Source organism: Puma concolor, chromosome A3 (genome assembly GCF_028749965.1).
Source record: "Puma concolor isolate L17-30 chromosome A3, mPumCon1.1.hap2, whole genome shotgun sequence".
Classification (NCBI taxonomy): Eukaryota; Metazoa; Chordata; class Mammalia; order Carnivora; family Felidae; genus Puma; species Puma concolor.
Window position 1 is genome coordinate 112,946,868 of NC_141669.1, and position 14,309 is coordinate 112,961,176.

At 62.7% G+C, this 14,309-nt stretch overlaps 1 protein-coding gene across 6 annotated transcripts in view; it reads right to left on the bottom strand.

The window, feature by feature from the left end:
- Positions 1-3: 3 nt before the first annotated feature.
- The window catches only part of SNPH (syntaphilin), a 35,674-nt gene continuing 21,368 nt past the window's right edge, over positions 4-14,309 (bottom strand). For 2 of the 6 annotated variants that reach the window (XM_086701865.1, XM_086701866.1), the window contains exons 2-5: positions 11,810-11,906; positions 10,997-11,104; positions 7,422-7,571; positions 4-4,391 (exon numbers count right to left, since the gene is read on the bottom strand). In XM_086701865.1, coding sequence (XP_086557991.1) covers positions 3,224-4,391; positions 7,422-7,571; positions 10,997-11,104; positions 11,810-11,859 — 1,476 coding nt within the window. In that variant the 5' untranslated portion in view covers positions 11,860-11,906 and the 3' untranslated portion in view covers positions 4-3,223. Of the gene's footprint in view, positions 4,392-7,421; positions 7,572-10,996; positions 11,204-11,809; positions 12,262-14,309 lie in introns of those variants that run through there. The other 4 variants (XM_086701863.1, XM_086701864.1, XM_086701862.1 and 1 more) reach the window with 3 other exon arrangements.

Below are 14,309 nucleotides of genomic sequence, written 5' to 3' on the forward strand. Positions count from 1 at the left end.
TGCTGCGTTTTCATGCTTTAATTCAGAGCTGTCTGCGGCAGGTACAACTCTGTCTGAACAGGACAAAGGAGACAAAGTGAAGACCCTCCCCACCTCCCCCCTTCCCGTGTCCCCTAAATTCTCTGTCGAGGGGATGGCCGAATGGAAGAGTACGCCGTGACATGTTTGCACTGTCCCCCTGGGTCAGAGTGGGGGTCATGAGTTCCCTGGGCTCAGGCCCTCAGTGGGCCCTGGTCCCAGAACTTTGTCAATGCCTGCCCCTCCCCAGGGCGCTGTCAGTTCCCCGGTGCTAGTGACGACTGGGAAGGGTGTTCAGTGAAAAGCTTAAGTTATCCCCGTGGGAGATGCTCGGAATAAACTCCGCCGGAGGCCAGCTCTCTGTGCAGAGTCCCAGCCCCAGCTCTGATTCCTGCCTGAGCCTGGACCAGAAGGGCAGCAGGGAGGCCCAGGCCCGGGCCCTCCAACTAAGCTGAAGCCACTTCCGGCTACTGGGCTCTAAGGGACCAGCAGTTCCAGGAGGTGGTGCCTGGGAAAATGTCCCTTAGGATCCAATCGGCTCCAGCTGGAGGCTGGGGAGAGGGGAGGCCCCCACAATTTCTGCTCCAGAAGCCGAGGGCAGGAGGGGAAGGCCACAGCCCAGCAGGAGGAGGTATTAAGCAAGAAGGAAAAGGGGAGCTTTGGAGGAGGAGCACTGTGCGGGCGGCCCGGGCCCCTGGCCTTGCCCTCCGGCCCCACGCTCTGTGCCCTGCGTCACCAGGGCTGGGAGCCCGAGCCGGCAGGCCGCTGTGCCTCCGGCGCCCGGAGCCGCACACGCAGCGCTGCCCCTCTTGCATAGATGCGGACACTGAGCACACACACGCACACACGGAGGGCCGGGCCCGGGCCGCCAGCCAGGGGGCCCCCCAGGGTCCGTCCCAGGGCCACCGCCTCCGCTGACACGGAGAAGAAGTAAAGCCCCTCAGAGGCCCCAAAAGAGAAGACCCTCAACGCTGTGGGCGGGGCCCGGCAACCCGGAGCAGCAACAGATGCGGGCAGCGGCCCCACTCACCTCATGCGCCGCCCTTGGCGAGGGCCTTCTCCAGCAGCACAGAGCGGGCTCCGGCCCCAGCCCGGACCACGTCCACCAAAACACAAGACACGACGGGAAGGCCACAGATAGCAAGACACAGACGAGAGCAGAGGGGCTACGCGGCTCGACTAGATTCCAGTGGTGAAAAATATATAGATTTTATGTTGTCAAATATAGTCATACATTTATTTTCTCGGCAAAGCTTTGACTGTTTCTAAGGAGACGCTACGCAGCTTCGTGAGTACACGGCACAGGAGGCTGGGTCCACGGCCAGTCCCGGCTTGGCTTTGGATTGGGTTTGTCCACTGCCCCTCCATGGCACGACCCCAGTGTCTGTGGGGCAGCCCCAGCCGGGCCCCAGGAGTTCAGGTGCGGCTTGGCTGGGGTAAGGGTGCTCCACAAAGGATGGCTGGTCTGAGGCCCCCAACCGGTGGGGGGGAGCTTTGGAGGCACAAAGCATGTATGTGGCAGAGGGGGCTGTCGCCCCCATGGCTGGGCTGGCTGCCCACGTCCAGTGCATGCAGGTGCGCCCCCCACCCCGCCCCCGAGTGGAGGGCGCAGAGAGGAAAGGCGGAGCCCATAGGTCAGGCAACGGCTGTCGGAGCGGCTGGGGTGGGCAAGCAGCCTTGGCAGAGAACCAGAGGGGCCCCTGGGCTGGAGGGACGAGTAAGACACGGGGTCCCACCGACCCCTCCCAAATGCGGGGCCCAACCTCCGAAGGAGGGGCGACCAGATGGGTGTAAGTCCCACCAGGGAGAAGGAGCGGTTTACTTTGTAAAATAACAGTGGTGGTAAAAGGTCAGCAGCTTTGCCGGGGGACCAGATGTCCCAGGGAAGGAGGGGGGCAGGCCAGGGAAGCTCCCAGGCCAACTGGCCTCAGGCTGTGAGTGGGGAGGCTCAGGGCACCCCCGCTTGCCCCGCCCCATCCCTGCCTGGGAGACATCCCAGGGCACCCTGCTTTGGCCTGGACGAACATCATGGCTTCAGTATCCCATCTTGCCATCCATCCTGCTGGAATTCCTTCCAGAGGCAGATAGGTCTAAGTTTAGGAACCCTCGCCCTCGAAGGCAAACAGCCCCTCGGTGGAGACGCTGGGGTGCGTGAGAACCGAGCCCCAAAGTGAACATAGTGCAAAGCAGAAGTTGGGCCTGAAGCCCCCAGAGCAAGTCGGGGTGAGCTCCAGGGGCGGTCGTGGCCTGTGGCTTCTCAAACCAGCTGAGGACTGCCCCCACGGTGGCGGGGCCTCATCTCGGAAGGCTGGAGGAGCCCCCTGGAGCCGCCGGCCCCTGCCTCCTCCTCGCGTGCTGGCAGAGGCTCGGGACGGGACAGGAGCTGGGCTCAGGTGCGCGCTCCGGGCCCCGGCGCTGGCCTGTCTGGCTCGGCTGTCGTGGGAGGAATGATCTGCGCCGAGAGGGGACCGGATCCCGGGGAAGGTCTAGGACGAACAAACACAGAGAACCCACGCTGCGCTCTGCCACCTCCTGCCCGTCGTGGTCTTTCCTCCGGCCCGTGCCCACGGCCTGGACGACGCTTCTGAATCCCAGCGCCGGGAGCGGCCTGAAGACGCCAGACCCGGTGGCTGCAGACACGGCTCCGAGTCCCGGGCCAGCTGCCTGTACTCTGGGAGGCGGCTGCCTCCGTGTGAGGAGATGATGCTGGCCCAGGAGGCTGGACCCAGGGCAAGGGGCGGCCTGAGAGAGAAGGCGTGGGCGGGAGACCACCAGACAGGACGTGGGGGTGGGGGGCAGGGAGGCTCCGGGCATCTCAGGCCCGGCCTCCCCAGATCAACACACCAGAGACCCTGTGGGCCGGGGCCGCCCCGCGGGAAGGTCCAGGAGGACAGGGCCGGGCCGGGGGGACCTCGCTACCTCCTCTGTCTGCAGTTCGTACAATCGGCGTGCCTCCCTGCCTTCGGTCTCTCTTCCCTTGTCTCCCGTCAAAGTTTTGGGACGCCTTCCCCCCCACCCCGACTCTCAGCCCCCTGACACGGTTCACATCCTGAAAAAAAAACAAAAAAACAAAAAAAACAAAACCACTTCCAAACCCGAGACCAAACAAGTAAGATGCTGCCCTCCGGGAACGAGCGAGAGGGAGAGCGGCACCCCTACAATCAGTGGTCGGGCCGCCGGAGCCGCTGGCGGGGACGCGGACCCCTCACAGCTGGGAGCCGCCGCCCGGCCCGCCCGGGCCCTGCTGGCTCAGCGAGCGGCAGCTGATCCTGCGGATGGAGTGCAAGGCCACCGTGCAGCAGCCCCGCAGCAGGGAGCTGATGTTGTAAATGGGCTGGCCCTGGCGTCGCTGCGAGCGGCACAGCCAGGCCACCGTGGGCACGGCCGGCACCACCACGGCCAGCAGATCCACGATGTAGTGGCGGCTCCAGTAGCTCTTGGGCTCCTTCTCGGCCGCGGCCACCTCCTCCTCGTCTTCCACGGGGCACGCCACGCTCACCGACGGGCTGGGGTCGGCACCGGGCCGGTGCGGGCTCGGCCCTCGGGTGACGGGCTCGGGGGCCTCGAGCTCGTCACCCACCGTCACCACCACGGCCGAGTCGGGGTCTTTGGGCCCCGGGGGGCGGGGCTCCGGCTCCGGGCACCCGTGCCCCGATTCGGGGACCGCCCCGCAGACCTGGGCCCTGGTCACTTTCTCCAGGATGGTGTCCAGGTCCGGCTGGTACTGCACGAAGTCTGTCTGGATGGCACGCTCCTGCACGCAGCTGGCCTGCACGCCGGCCTCCGTGCCACACAGCAGCTTCTCGTAGGTGTTGCTGGCAGGGAAGCGGGGGCCCAGGCTGAAGCCGCCATGCAGCGAGCCCTCCTCGGGGCCGCAGTCCACGCCCGACGACAGCAGGCTGCTGGCCTCCAGTGCGTCCGTCCGGCTCAGCGTGTCGTCGGTCACCGCGAAGCCGCTGTCAGCCCCGTCCTCCGAAGCCCCGGGCTGCTCGCCGGGGGGCCGGTCCCCACACACGGCTGGGTCACTCAGCTTGGTGTAGGTGGAGCTGCGGGTGAGGGAGCGGGCGGGGGACCCACCGGCCGACTCCCCGGCGCCATCCTCCTTGGCCATGCCGTCCTGGGCCACCTCCATGCTGTGCAGCAGCGTCTCCAGCTTCTTGTTCTGGATGTTGATGTCCACGAAGTACTTCTGCAGCCCCTTGTCCTTGTCAATGAGGTTGTTCTTGACCGTGTCAATGACCTGCTTGAGCTGCTTGATCTCCTTGCGGGCCTCCTTCAAGGCCAGCTGGGCCTCCACGCGGTGGCACTCCTCCTCGATCCAGTCCTCCTGCATGCGCGACAGCTGTGTCTTCAGGTCATCAATCTCCGTGTCCCTGCGAGCAGATGACACACACACGCTCACTGCCTGGCCCGTCACCACCACCAAGGGCAAGCAAGGAAGGGGCTGTCATTAAGGACAGAGGGCCGGAACACACAAGGCCTGACTCAGTGCCTCCTCCTTGCTCCACGGGGGGGGGAAGGGGGCGGCCAAGGAGGCCTCCTCTTGGGGGGGAGAAGACACGTTCGGGCCCCTCTGCATCCCCAGCCCTGGAGGCCGTAATGCAGACGACTGTCCCCATTTAAATCCATCACCTACAGAAGAGATTAGACAAGAAAAACGCTCAGTGTATACATATATGCTGCTGCTATAAAAACCAAACACATCCACTTTAAAATCTTAACGCGCAACAATAAAAACTAAACCTAAAATCTCCGCTCTAGGGGAAGGAACACGGCCCCCTATGAAATCCGGTGCTGAAAACTGTCCGCGGAGGGACACCCGGCCGGGGATGCGGGGGCAGGCCGTGGGCCGCTTTGCTTTGCTGAGGGACGTTCCAGTCACCATGTGGGGGGAGGCTGCCGATTTCACACCTTCCCTCAAGTGGGGGGATGAAGAGTGGTGGGTGGAACAGAGGAAAGTGATGACAACAGATGGCCCTCTTTTAGTCACACTTAATGTCTCTGCTGTGTATCTACTATGAAGAGGGTGGGCCCAAAAGATGGACAAAAAGGCACGGGCCACTCCCAAGAGGCGAGGCACGTGCCAGGCACACCAGACACAGGCGTCTGAAACCCCCGAGTCACAGATGAATCTGGGGTGCGGGGGACGGAGGCGAGTTAGATAAACATCCTATCAAGTCTGGAGGTAAAGGCAGCGCGAGATCGGACAGGACGCAGTGAAAGCGGTGAGGACGGAGGAAAGCCATTCCTGAGACGGGAAGTCCTGTCGGGGGGTGCCCACCGCAGCATCCCTCCCAGCCATGCGGCCCACATGCCCCGAATTCACGGAAGTGCAATCCACGCATGGCTAGACCATCACTCTGAGGGTGAGGAGTCCACCAGGGACATCATTCCAGATCAAGCGCCACGCGATTTTCAGAGTCAGATGGAATGTGCAGCTCAGGAAATGAGGCCAGGACTCATGGTCACAGGGACTGGGATGAGGGGCTGTGGTGGCCGTGAAGGTCGGCAATGGCATTATCTGGAAAGCAGCGGACTGGACCACCCAAAAGGAAACAACTCCGTGATGGAGCTACTCAGAGTGGCAATACTAGATGTACCAGCAGGCATGGGGGACCCTAACTGGGACTCACTCTACGGATACCCTCTGCACTGGCGCTGTGTCCTGGGAGGGAGAGTGAGCTTGGAGGAAGGGACTGGGCATGCTCAGTGTGGCCGGGCCCTTCCCCTCTCTCCTTGGAGCCAGTAGGACCCCAGGCCAGGGAGCTGTGGCTTCCCCACCCCGACTAGGACGTTACATTTGAACCGAGCCTCAAAGGAGGAGTTCGCCAAGGAAGCAGGACGGGGGCAAGGCCATCTCGGGATGTGGGGACACGGCAAACAAAAGCACCGAGTCTAGAAGCTTCTTTAAGGAGAAGGTAGGTGACTGCAGGAGGCAGGTATCAAAGCGAACACACGGAGAGCGGGCCGTGTGGCAGGGGGGCAAGCAAAGAGCCGCCGCAGGTTCCCGCAAGCGTGGCCAGGGATTTGAGGTGTCGGCACGTCCATGCCAGGGCGTCGTGCCCAAACCACGCAGGGCAGACGTCTGCTCCAGCCGCTGGACCAGCCCCAGAAAGGAAGCGACGTGATGGGCTGTCTGCTTCCTGAGGACATTAGTGCAAATGGCCAGGCAGAGCCAGGGCATCACTGAGAAGGTGATGGGAGCTAAAAATAGAAATCCCAGCTCTACAGACGAGGAGGCCCACAGAATGCCACCTGTAACTTCCTGTGGTTCAAAACCACAACAAACCCAAACCGGATTGGCTACTTGGCAGAGCACTGGTCACGGAAGGGGTGCTCACGCATGGCATATGCTTCTCTTTATATGCCGTGTCCAGGATAGACAAATCCAGAGAGACAGAAAAGATTAGCGGTAACCGGGAGCCTGGGCCGTGGCTGCGGTTGTGAATGGCGTTTGTTTCTGGGGTGATGGGAATAGTCTGGAATTAGATACCAGTGATGGGGGCGCGATTCTGTGACTGTACTAACCATCACTGAATTGTACACTTTGGATAGGGAAACTGTAGGGTTTCTTAAAAAGAGGAAAGAAGCCATGCTCGCGGTGGCCTGCCCCGGCCCTCAGTGCCCGGCACAGCGTGGGATCCAGCTCCCAGCGGCTGCGGATTTGAACTGACACAGCGCAGAGGAAATGATTAAGGTGATGAAGAGATCAGAGGGCAGTCCTGAAGCTTCAGTCATAAAGATTGAAGCCGCTGGCCCAGAAAGGTAGCAGCTGAGAGGGTCACGATCTGCCCTCAGGTCTGGAGAATGAGTTCAGATGGGACCGTGGGGGGCGGGGGGGCTGGGGTCCCCTGGGCTGGGTAGGAGCTCAGGAAAGGTTTCTCAGGATCTCACATCGTCTGTAAGTAGATGAGCAGAAAGGCTTATGGGGCCTGAACTGGTGGGCCCAGAGCCCCCACCCCCCCAACTGGTGACTCCTTGGGTGGAAACAAATAGGGGCTGAGGGGGTGTCCCCCCCCAACAGGGAAGGTGAGCCAGGAAGGATGCCCTGTGGCCCTGCTCCCCAGGTGGAAAGGAGCCAGGGGGTAAGAAGTGGCCAAATGGGGCTGCCAGGCCCAAAGTGGGAGAGCACCACCTTGGGGTGTGGGGAGGACTGGCCGGCTGTCAGGGGAAGCTGCCTGCAGTCAGGGAGAGCAGCTGAGGGGAGCATAGGGGCAGCTGAGGGCTCTGGAAAGGGGCTCCCCCAGGGCTTTGCCGGAAGGAAAGGGCAGGCCGGGTGCCGGGAAGCCCTCAGCGGCTCCTTCCTCCTGGAAGTGCCCCAGGGCCCTGGGTCTCCAGGCCAGCGGGTCTCCAGGGCTGCCCAGGGCTGCCCACCCACCCCCAGCCCTCCGCCAGCGGCTCACCGGTCCTGGAGCCGGTCCTGCGTGTCCTTCAGCCGCGCCTTCAGGTGCCGGATGCACACCTCCTTCTGCTGCAGTGGGGTCAGGTACTGCTCTGGGGTGGGGGGCTTGACGCCATGGTTGTCGCTGCACAGCGTGTACTTCATGGAGCGCCTGCGTGGGGACACATGTCAGCGCGGAGGGAGGAAGAGGTCCCCAACCATCACCAGACAGCTCCGGGCCAGGCTTTCCCCCAGGAGCCCGGGTGGGCATGAGAACACCCAGACCTTCCGGAAGGTAGGTTCTGTTAAAGCTCTTCTGGAGGCACCTGGGTGGCTCAGCCGGTGAAGCATCTGACTTCCGCTTAGGTCGTGATCTTGCGGTCGGCGAGTTTGAGCCCCGTGTCGGGCTCTGGGCTGACAGCTCGGAGCCTGGAGCCTGCTTCGGATTCTGTGTGTGTCTCTCTCTCTCTCTCTCTGCCCCTCCCCTGCCCACGCTTTGTCTTTCTCGGTCTCTCAAAAATGAATAAACGTTAAAAAAATAAAAACTCTTCTGCGTGAAGACCACAGTGGGGAGCTCGGGGGTCCTCTAGTTGGGGTGGGGACACACGACAGCACGCGCACAGCCTGGCACCGTGTTCTGTGCCCTCCTGACGCTATCGGTCAGCTCAGTCCCAGTGGCGATCCCAGAACTCATGTGTCCAGGCTCCTAACCCAGAGAATGCGTTTGGGGGCCAGAGGCCGGCGTGGTCCCCCTCCCTGTGTCACTCCCCCAGGGCCTGCGTGGCGGCAAGGACTCCCCCCCCCCCCCGGTGCAGGAGCAAACACCCCCCAGAGCCGAGAGCCGTCACCGCCTGGCCTGCAGGACCGTGGGGGAAACAGCAGGTGCAGACACGTGTGCATGCACAGCGGTCTCCAAACACACTCTGACGCCCTGCTTGCCATCCTCACGGACACACGAGTTTGCAAGGCCATGCACACATATTTCCTTGGAGTACACATCTGAGTACGATTACCCCAGCCCGTCTGTGTCTGTGCGCCCACCTCTGTGTGCGCACACCCGTGCCCGTGTGTCCTGCCACCCCGCAGCCACCCTCGGGGGCCACTCACGCGTACTAGGACGCTGGCCCACACGCAGGTTCACGCAGATGCACGCAGACCCTTGCCACCCGCATACGCGCTCATGCTCTGAGGGCACACGCAAACGCACGTGTGATTGCTCACCAGCTCGGGGCTTCTCCTCGTTAATGGCTGAACCCTGAGCTGGCAGCAAGCCAGGTGCCACATGCAACCTGGCCCCGGGTGGCACAGATGTGTGTGTGTGTGTGTGTGTGTGTGTGTGTGTGTGTGTGGTGAGCACGCCCTGGACCCAGCTCAGCAAAGGTGGAGGGATTCCCACCCAGTGGAGGACGGAGGGCCAAGCTTTGCACCCAGCGGAGAGCACCCAATTTCACCAACACACGCGGCCCAGCCGCCTCGACTCACAGCTTCCTGCCTGCAGGTTGTTCTGTTCACGAGGAAACCTCCTTGGGTCTTGTCTTAAAAGCCTGGGCACGTTCTCACACAGCCTGGCAGAGGCCTTGTGGCCGTCCAACTCCTGCTCCTTTAGGGGCCGGCCACCCCCGCGTCTAGGGAGGGGCAGTGACATCGCCAGGTCTGACCCTGGTTCGCAGAAGCAGCCACCCCGGAGGGAGTGTGAACGGCTCTGTGGGAGCCGGCTAATGTTTATGGAGGAAAGAAGTCTTTCTAAACCGTCAGCCATCGAAGAGAATGTGTAGACAGAGGCGGAGAGAAAGAGAAATGATTCTCCTCTACTTCCTCGCCTCGTGGTCCCTAGGTTTAACTCAGGTCACATCACACGCTGGCCTGTTTTTCCGCGTGACAAGGGGCAGAGAGGTGGCGTGGGTCGTGAGCCGGGGACTCCCCCTCTGCGGACTCTAAGAATCTCCTTCCGAGAGAGAAGCCAGCCAGCGGGGGCCAGGGCCCCACGCTGCGGACATCCCAGCAGCTGCCACGCAGGGACTCCAGCTAGAGGGGCGCCGGTCTGTGCCGAGCGACAAGGGGCTTCTCGCGGGGCCCCGGGCTCCAGGATCAGTTAAGCCAGCGCAGTTGAGAATTACAGAACAAGTAGCCATTCTCACGCTTCCTATGCGCTTTCATGGGTTTTTCTCTAATGTGCTTTTTTGCTCTAATGTAACACTTAACACTCATACGTTCTTAGTCACTAGCTCTATCCTTGAAGGGGAAAAAATATGTTTACATATAACCGAGAAGAAGAATACACCGTGATTCATGGCTCCCCACTATTCACGCCCTGGAACACCTGGCTGTTTGCACCGAGGCCGCAGCCAAGGCCCCGCTGCTCACCCACAGCTGACACTGTCCACATGGGCAAGGAGACCCTCTCATGGGATTCCGCAGCCTCGGGGCTGGGGCCGCCCCCGCGGACTGCCGTGATGACACGCGTTGCAAAAATCTGCTGTGAAGAAGTATTAAAGTTGCCCGTCATATACTTTTCGAAGTGAACGCATCCGTCAGTGCCACTCACAACTGCTGCGTGCCACCCCGAGCTGGGGTTGCAGCCAGGAGGCTGAGGCGTGGGTCCTGCACACGTGTATCACCTGTCACGCGCGTCGTGGCGGAAAACTCTGAGAACAGCCGTCTCGGCCTGATCTGAGCATCACTTCGCACCAATGACACCGTCTCTGCCGGAAGGCCAAGGCCGGCCTTCGCCAGCCTGGTGGCCCAGGACCCGCAGGTGGGACCAAAGTCCTCACGAGGGCAGCGGCCAGTACGGGCCACCTGCAGACATCAACCCACAGAGACCTGTGGGATGTTGGCCCCTCTTTCCAGATAAGGGAATGGAGACTCAGAGACGGGAAGTACGAACGCCAAGGCCGCGCTCCCCCGGCTCCACTGGGGAACGAGGATGGGCCGCCATTACAGCTGTCCCTCCCTGGTTTTCAAGGACGCACAGCTTCCCTTCACCTGTCTCCCCAGCCGATCCTGCTTTTCCCGTTACATTCCGCCATTCCCTGAGGGCACAGCCTGGCAGGTGCCACGCTGTGACACACTCCGCTCTCCTGACCAGCTCCACCTCGGTCTCTCTCACAGGGGCCCCTCAGGAGAGCGGGATGGCAGATGCCGCGAGTGGCTTGTCCCTACCTATCTTGCCCGGCACCACCTGTCCTGCAGCCACGGCCAGTGCCAGCTGGCAAGGCGGAGACAGAGGTCCCGGGGAAGGTGTCCCTTCTCAGGAGGCAGGAGCCCCTTGCGCTGGGTCCTTGTTCCTTCTGGACCCGATGCTGGCCTGATGCCTGGAGGGGTAGGAGCCTCTTGGAACGGCAAGGACAAAACCGTACCCCAAGGACGGCGGGGCAGGAAGACGGGACGGGGTCCGGACACTTCCGGGCCCTCGCTCTGAGAGCATCACAGGGTGATGTGCGGCTGGCGGTGTCACATCCCTCCCTCAAACAGGAGGAGCTGAGGCTCTGGGACAGTGACCCGCACAGCCAGTGACGCTGGAGTCCTACAGCCGCAGCCCGCCCAGGGCGCCCAAGTGCGCAGCCAGCAGGAGACCAGGCACAGGGGAGGCCTTACCTGGGCGTGGGGCTGCTGTCGCTGCCCTTGCAGGAGCCCGAGTTGCTGCTGCTGCTGAGAGAGGAGGTGCCGTAGGCGTCCCGCACGCTCACTGGCGGAGAGGTGCGCCTGGAGGCAGGGAGAAGAGGCAGGTGCTCGTTCTGGCTGGCGGGCAGCTGCGGACACTGGGCGAACACCGCCAGGCCGCTGCGGCCCAAAGGGCCCCCGCTGCGGGGTCGGCGCCGGGGAGAGAAGCAGAGGGGAGAGGGGGACGCACAGACAGGGGTGACAGAACAGACAGCGCAAATCAAGATGGAAAACCAGGAGCAGGCCGGTCCTCCTGGCTCCCCAGGACAGGAATGGAGGCTGGGCAGGGCCAAGGGCGGGGGGGCAGGGGGGGTTCCCATCTGTCTCGCCAGGGGTCCTCAACTTTCAGGGTCCCTCAACCCCAGAGGAGGGCCCTGAGTGGGCCGAGACAGGTGGGGCAGAGCAGAGCAGGCAGGGGTAGGGACAAAGGTCAAAGTCAAGGGGGCAGGGGGGCCCGAGTGAGCCAGAGTGGATGACGGCGTGAGTCCCCTCCGGTAACTGTGAAGCCTAACAACAGCAGTGGTGATGGTAGGAATCCAGTGGTTTGATTCTTCAGAGAACTTTTATATCCACTGCGTCATTTGAGCCCTTAAATAGTTCCAGGAGGAGGTGAGTGTTGGCGAGCCCAGTTTTAAAGCTGGGAAAACTGGGGAAATGACTTGCTCACGGGCACACTGCATGTTGGTGGCAGAGTGAGGACGGAGACCCTCCCTCCTCCCGCCCTCTGAGGCCAAGGGGGAGACTCACCTGCGGGATCCAGCAGAGGCCCGTCTACTGCCCGGCAGGGACATGGCCATGAGGCTGCGGGTCCGGGTGAGGGGCGGGATGGGCGGTGTCCCCGGGGCTGAGGAGAGAGGGCGCGTTGGGGGGGCCGTGGGGAGGGCCGGACCAGGCCATGTCATCCTCTCGTTGGGGCCGCTGCCTGGCATGGCTCTCCTCTCGCCCTTCAGCAGGACACCCCAGGACCGAGCGAGGTCCCGGCCGCCAGGCTCTGGCCACAGCTCCCTCCACCAACGAAGTTAGCACACTCCTGCCACCTGACTTAAAATCTCGAACGTCAGGGCCTCGGGGGCAGCCGGAAATCAGAGATCCGACCCTGTGTTCTCCAGATGATCGAATGTGGACAGCGAGCTCGAAGGCCTGGCCCAAGGTCACACGGGCTTCGGGGCAGGGCTCCTGACTCAGCACAGCACTGAGCTCTCTACACTACAAGCCGGGACCCCCGATCCCTGACTCGGACCCCACCCCACGGTAGACAGTCCTCCCTCCTCGGCGGGGGCTGCAGGCTGGAGGACTCCTGGAGCAGGACCAGGAACCCCAAATTAGGCTGGGCTAGTCGTGACGTCACCTTCCCAGGGCGCCCGCTGGCGTGTGGCTCAGGGCTTCCTGTCTATAGGGGAGACAAGACAGACCAACATACCAGCACACGTGTAGAAAGACATACGGATACACACAAATGTGAGAAGGTACTAGGTCCCTGCCATTCTAAGGCAGGCCACACACATCTCAGTGAACATGCTCGGGGCCCGCCCACAATGCAGCACGTGCAGCCAGGCCCCCCCCCCCCCACCCCACGCATGCTACACACAGGCAGGCCTGCACCCATTCATGCAATCACGCATGCTGATTCGGGCATGCGTCAGGACCTCAGAGCACAGGCTCAAAGCAGATGAGGAAGGGGGGTGAATGGGTACAGAAGCCCTCCTCTGGCGGGGGTGGGGGGTGCTTGGCGGGCTGGACCTAGTAGGAAGTGACCAGGCCTGTAGGGACCCTTCCTTGGCACTCTTGACAAGTGGGTAGGGGCTTAGGCTCCAAGGGCAGCCCTAGAATGGTCTAAGGAGGGGAGAAGCCCCATGGCAGGCTGAGCGTTGGCTGTTGTCGGGAGGCCTCCGGCACTGGGCGTCACCCCAGACCCCTGGAGTCCGAGGCGGGCGGGCCTGGGCTCTTTGCGCCAACCTGCTAGTCCTAGGCCAGCTCCAGAGACCCCAGTTCCCTCCTTCTTCCGTGCTCAGAGCAGAGACTGAGGCCAGCAGCCTGGGTTCCTGGAGACCTGGCCAAAGACACCATGCCCCAACCTTCCCCCATGCTGGAGAGCAGCTATCACCGAGCCCCGCTGCGCGCAGACCCCGTGCCAAGCACGTTACGTACAGTGTGCCATTGACTCCTCCCAAAAACCCTATGAGGAAGTGCTGTGATTAGTCCCCTCACAGATGAGGAATCCGAGCCTCCCAGAGGAGGGACTTGCCCCAGTCACGCCCCCAGAGTGTGGGCAGGGCCAACATCGGAACCAGGCCAACACCAGGCGCCCGAGGGCCTGGGTCTCAGACTCCGGAGTCCCCTGGCTGGCCCCACCCGGGGTCACACGGGCCTCCCACGTCCACGTCCTGCCGGGAGCCTGGTCAACCTGCCCGGTGGCGGGGCTGCCTCCTGAGAGGACAAAGGCGCTGCTCAGGTGGCCTGTTTCCTGGCCGTGACACAGAACGTGGCCTGTCCCCCCAGAGGGCCTGGACACAGCCAGCATTGTCTGCCCGGAGGTGTCGGGTGCCGGAGCTGCCGACACCATGCCCGTCACCTGAGCTGCTCGCCCCAGCTCCCACCCATCATGCCCCAATCAGGCAGGGCCTCCAGGTAATGTAGGGCCGACCCCTGAAGGAGGAGCCGCGGGACCGAAGACAGTGCTCCCCACACTTGTCAGGAAGGCTACCAAGGGCTCCAGGCCTCCTGGGCACAGCTTGGGGCCGACAGGGGGGTGACGCGTTATCACATGTGGGCCCCAGCTCGCAGAGCCGCAGGGCCCGGCAGACCCTGGCTTCTCGTCCCAGGCAGCCCGGCTGCCCCAGCCACCCTCCCGGCCTCACCCCCTTCCCTTGTCGCTTTTGGGGGGATGCCCTGAAGAGGCTGTGCCTTCAGGAGGACTTTTCAGCAGAGGCAGGACTCAGCAGGACTCAGATCCAAGGACAGGCCTCGCTCTCCCAGGCCAGCTTGGGTAAAGGTTGCTAAGGAGCGAGGAAAGTCCAGGCGGAGTCCCGGGCCTCTGTCCTGGGAGGCAGGCAAGTTGCCTGGTTTGCCTTGGAGCTGAGTGTGGCCTCAGTACAATGACAGCTTTGTCTCCTCTGTCCCTGCTCCTACCTGCTCGGCAACCCCACACCTCCCTCCTCCTGTGCTCCCTCTTCCTTCCTCCCTGGCCCAGGGGGCGGGAAGAAGACAGTGTTTGTACCTGGATGGACCTGCTGGTCTCCTGGGAGGC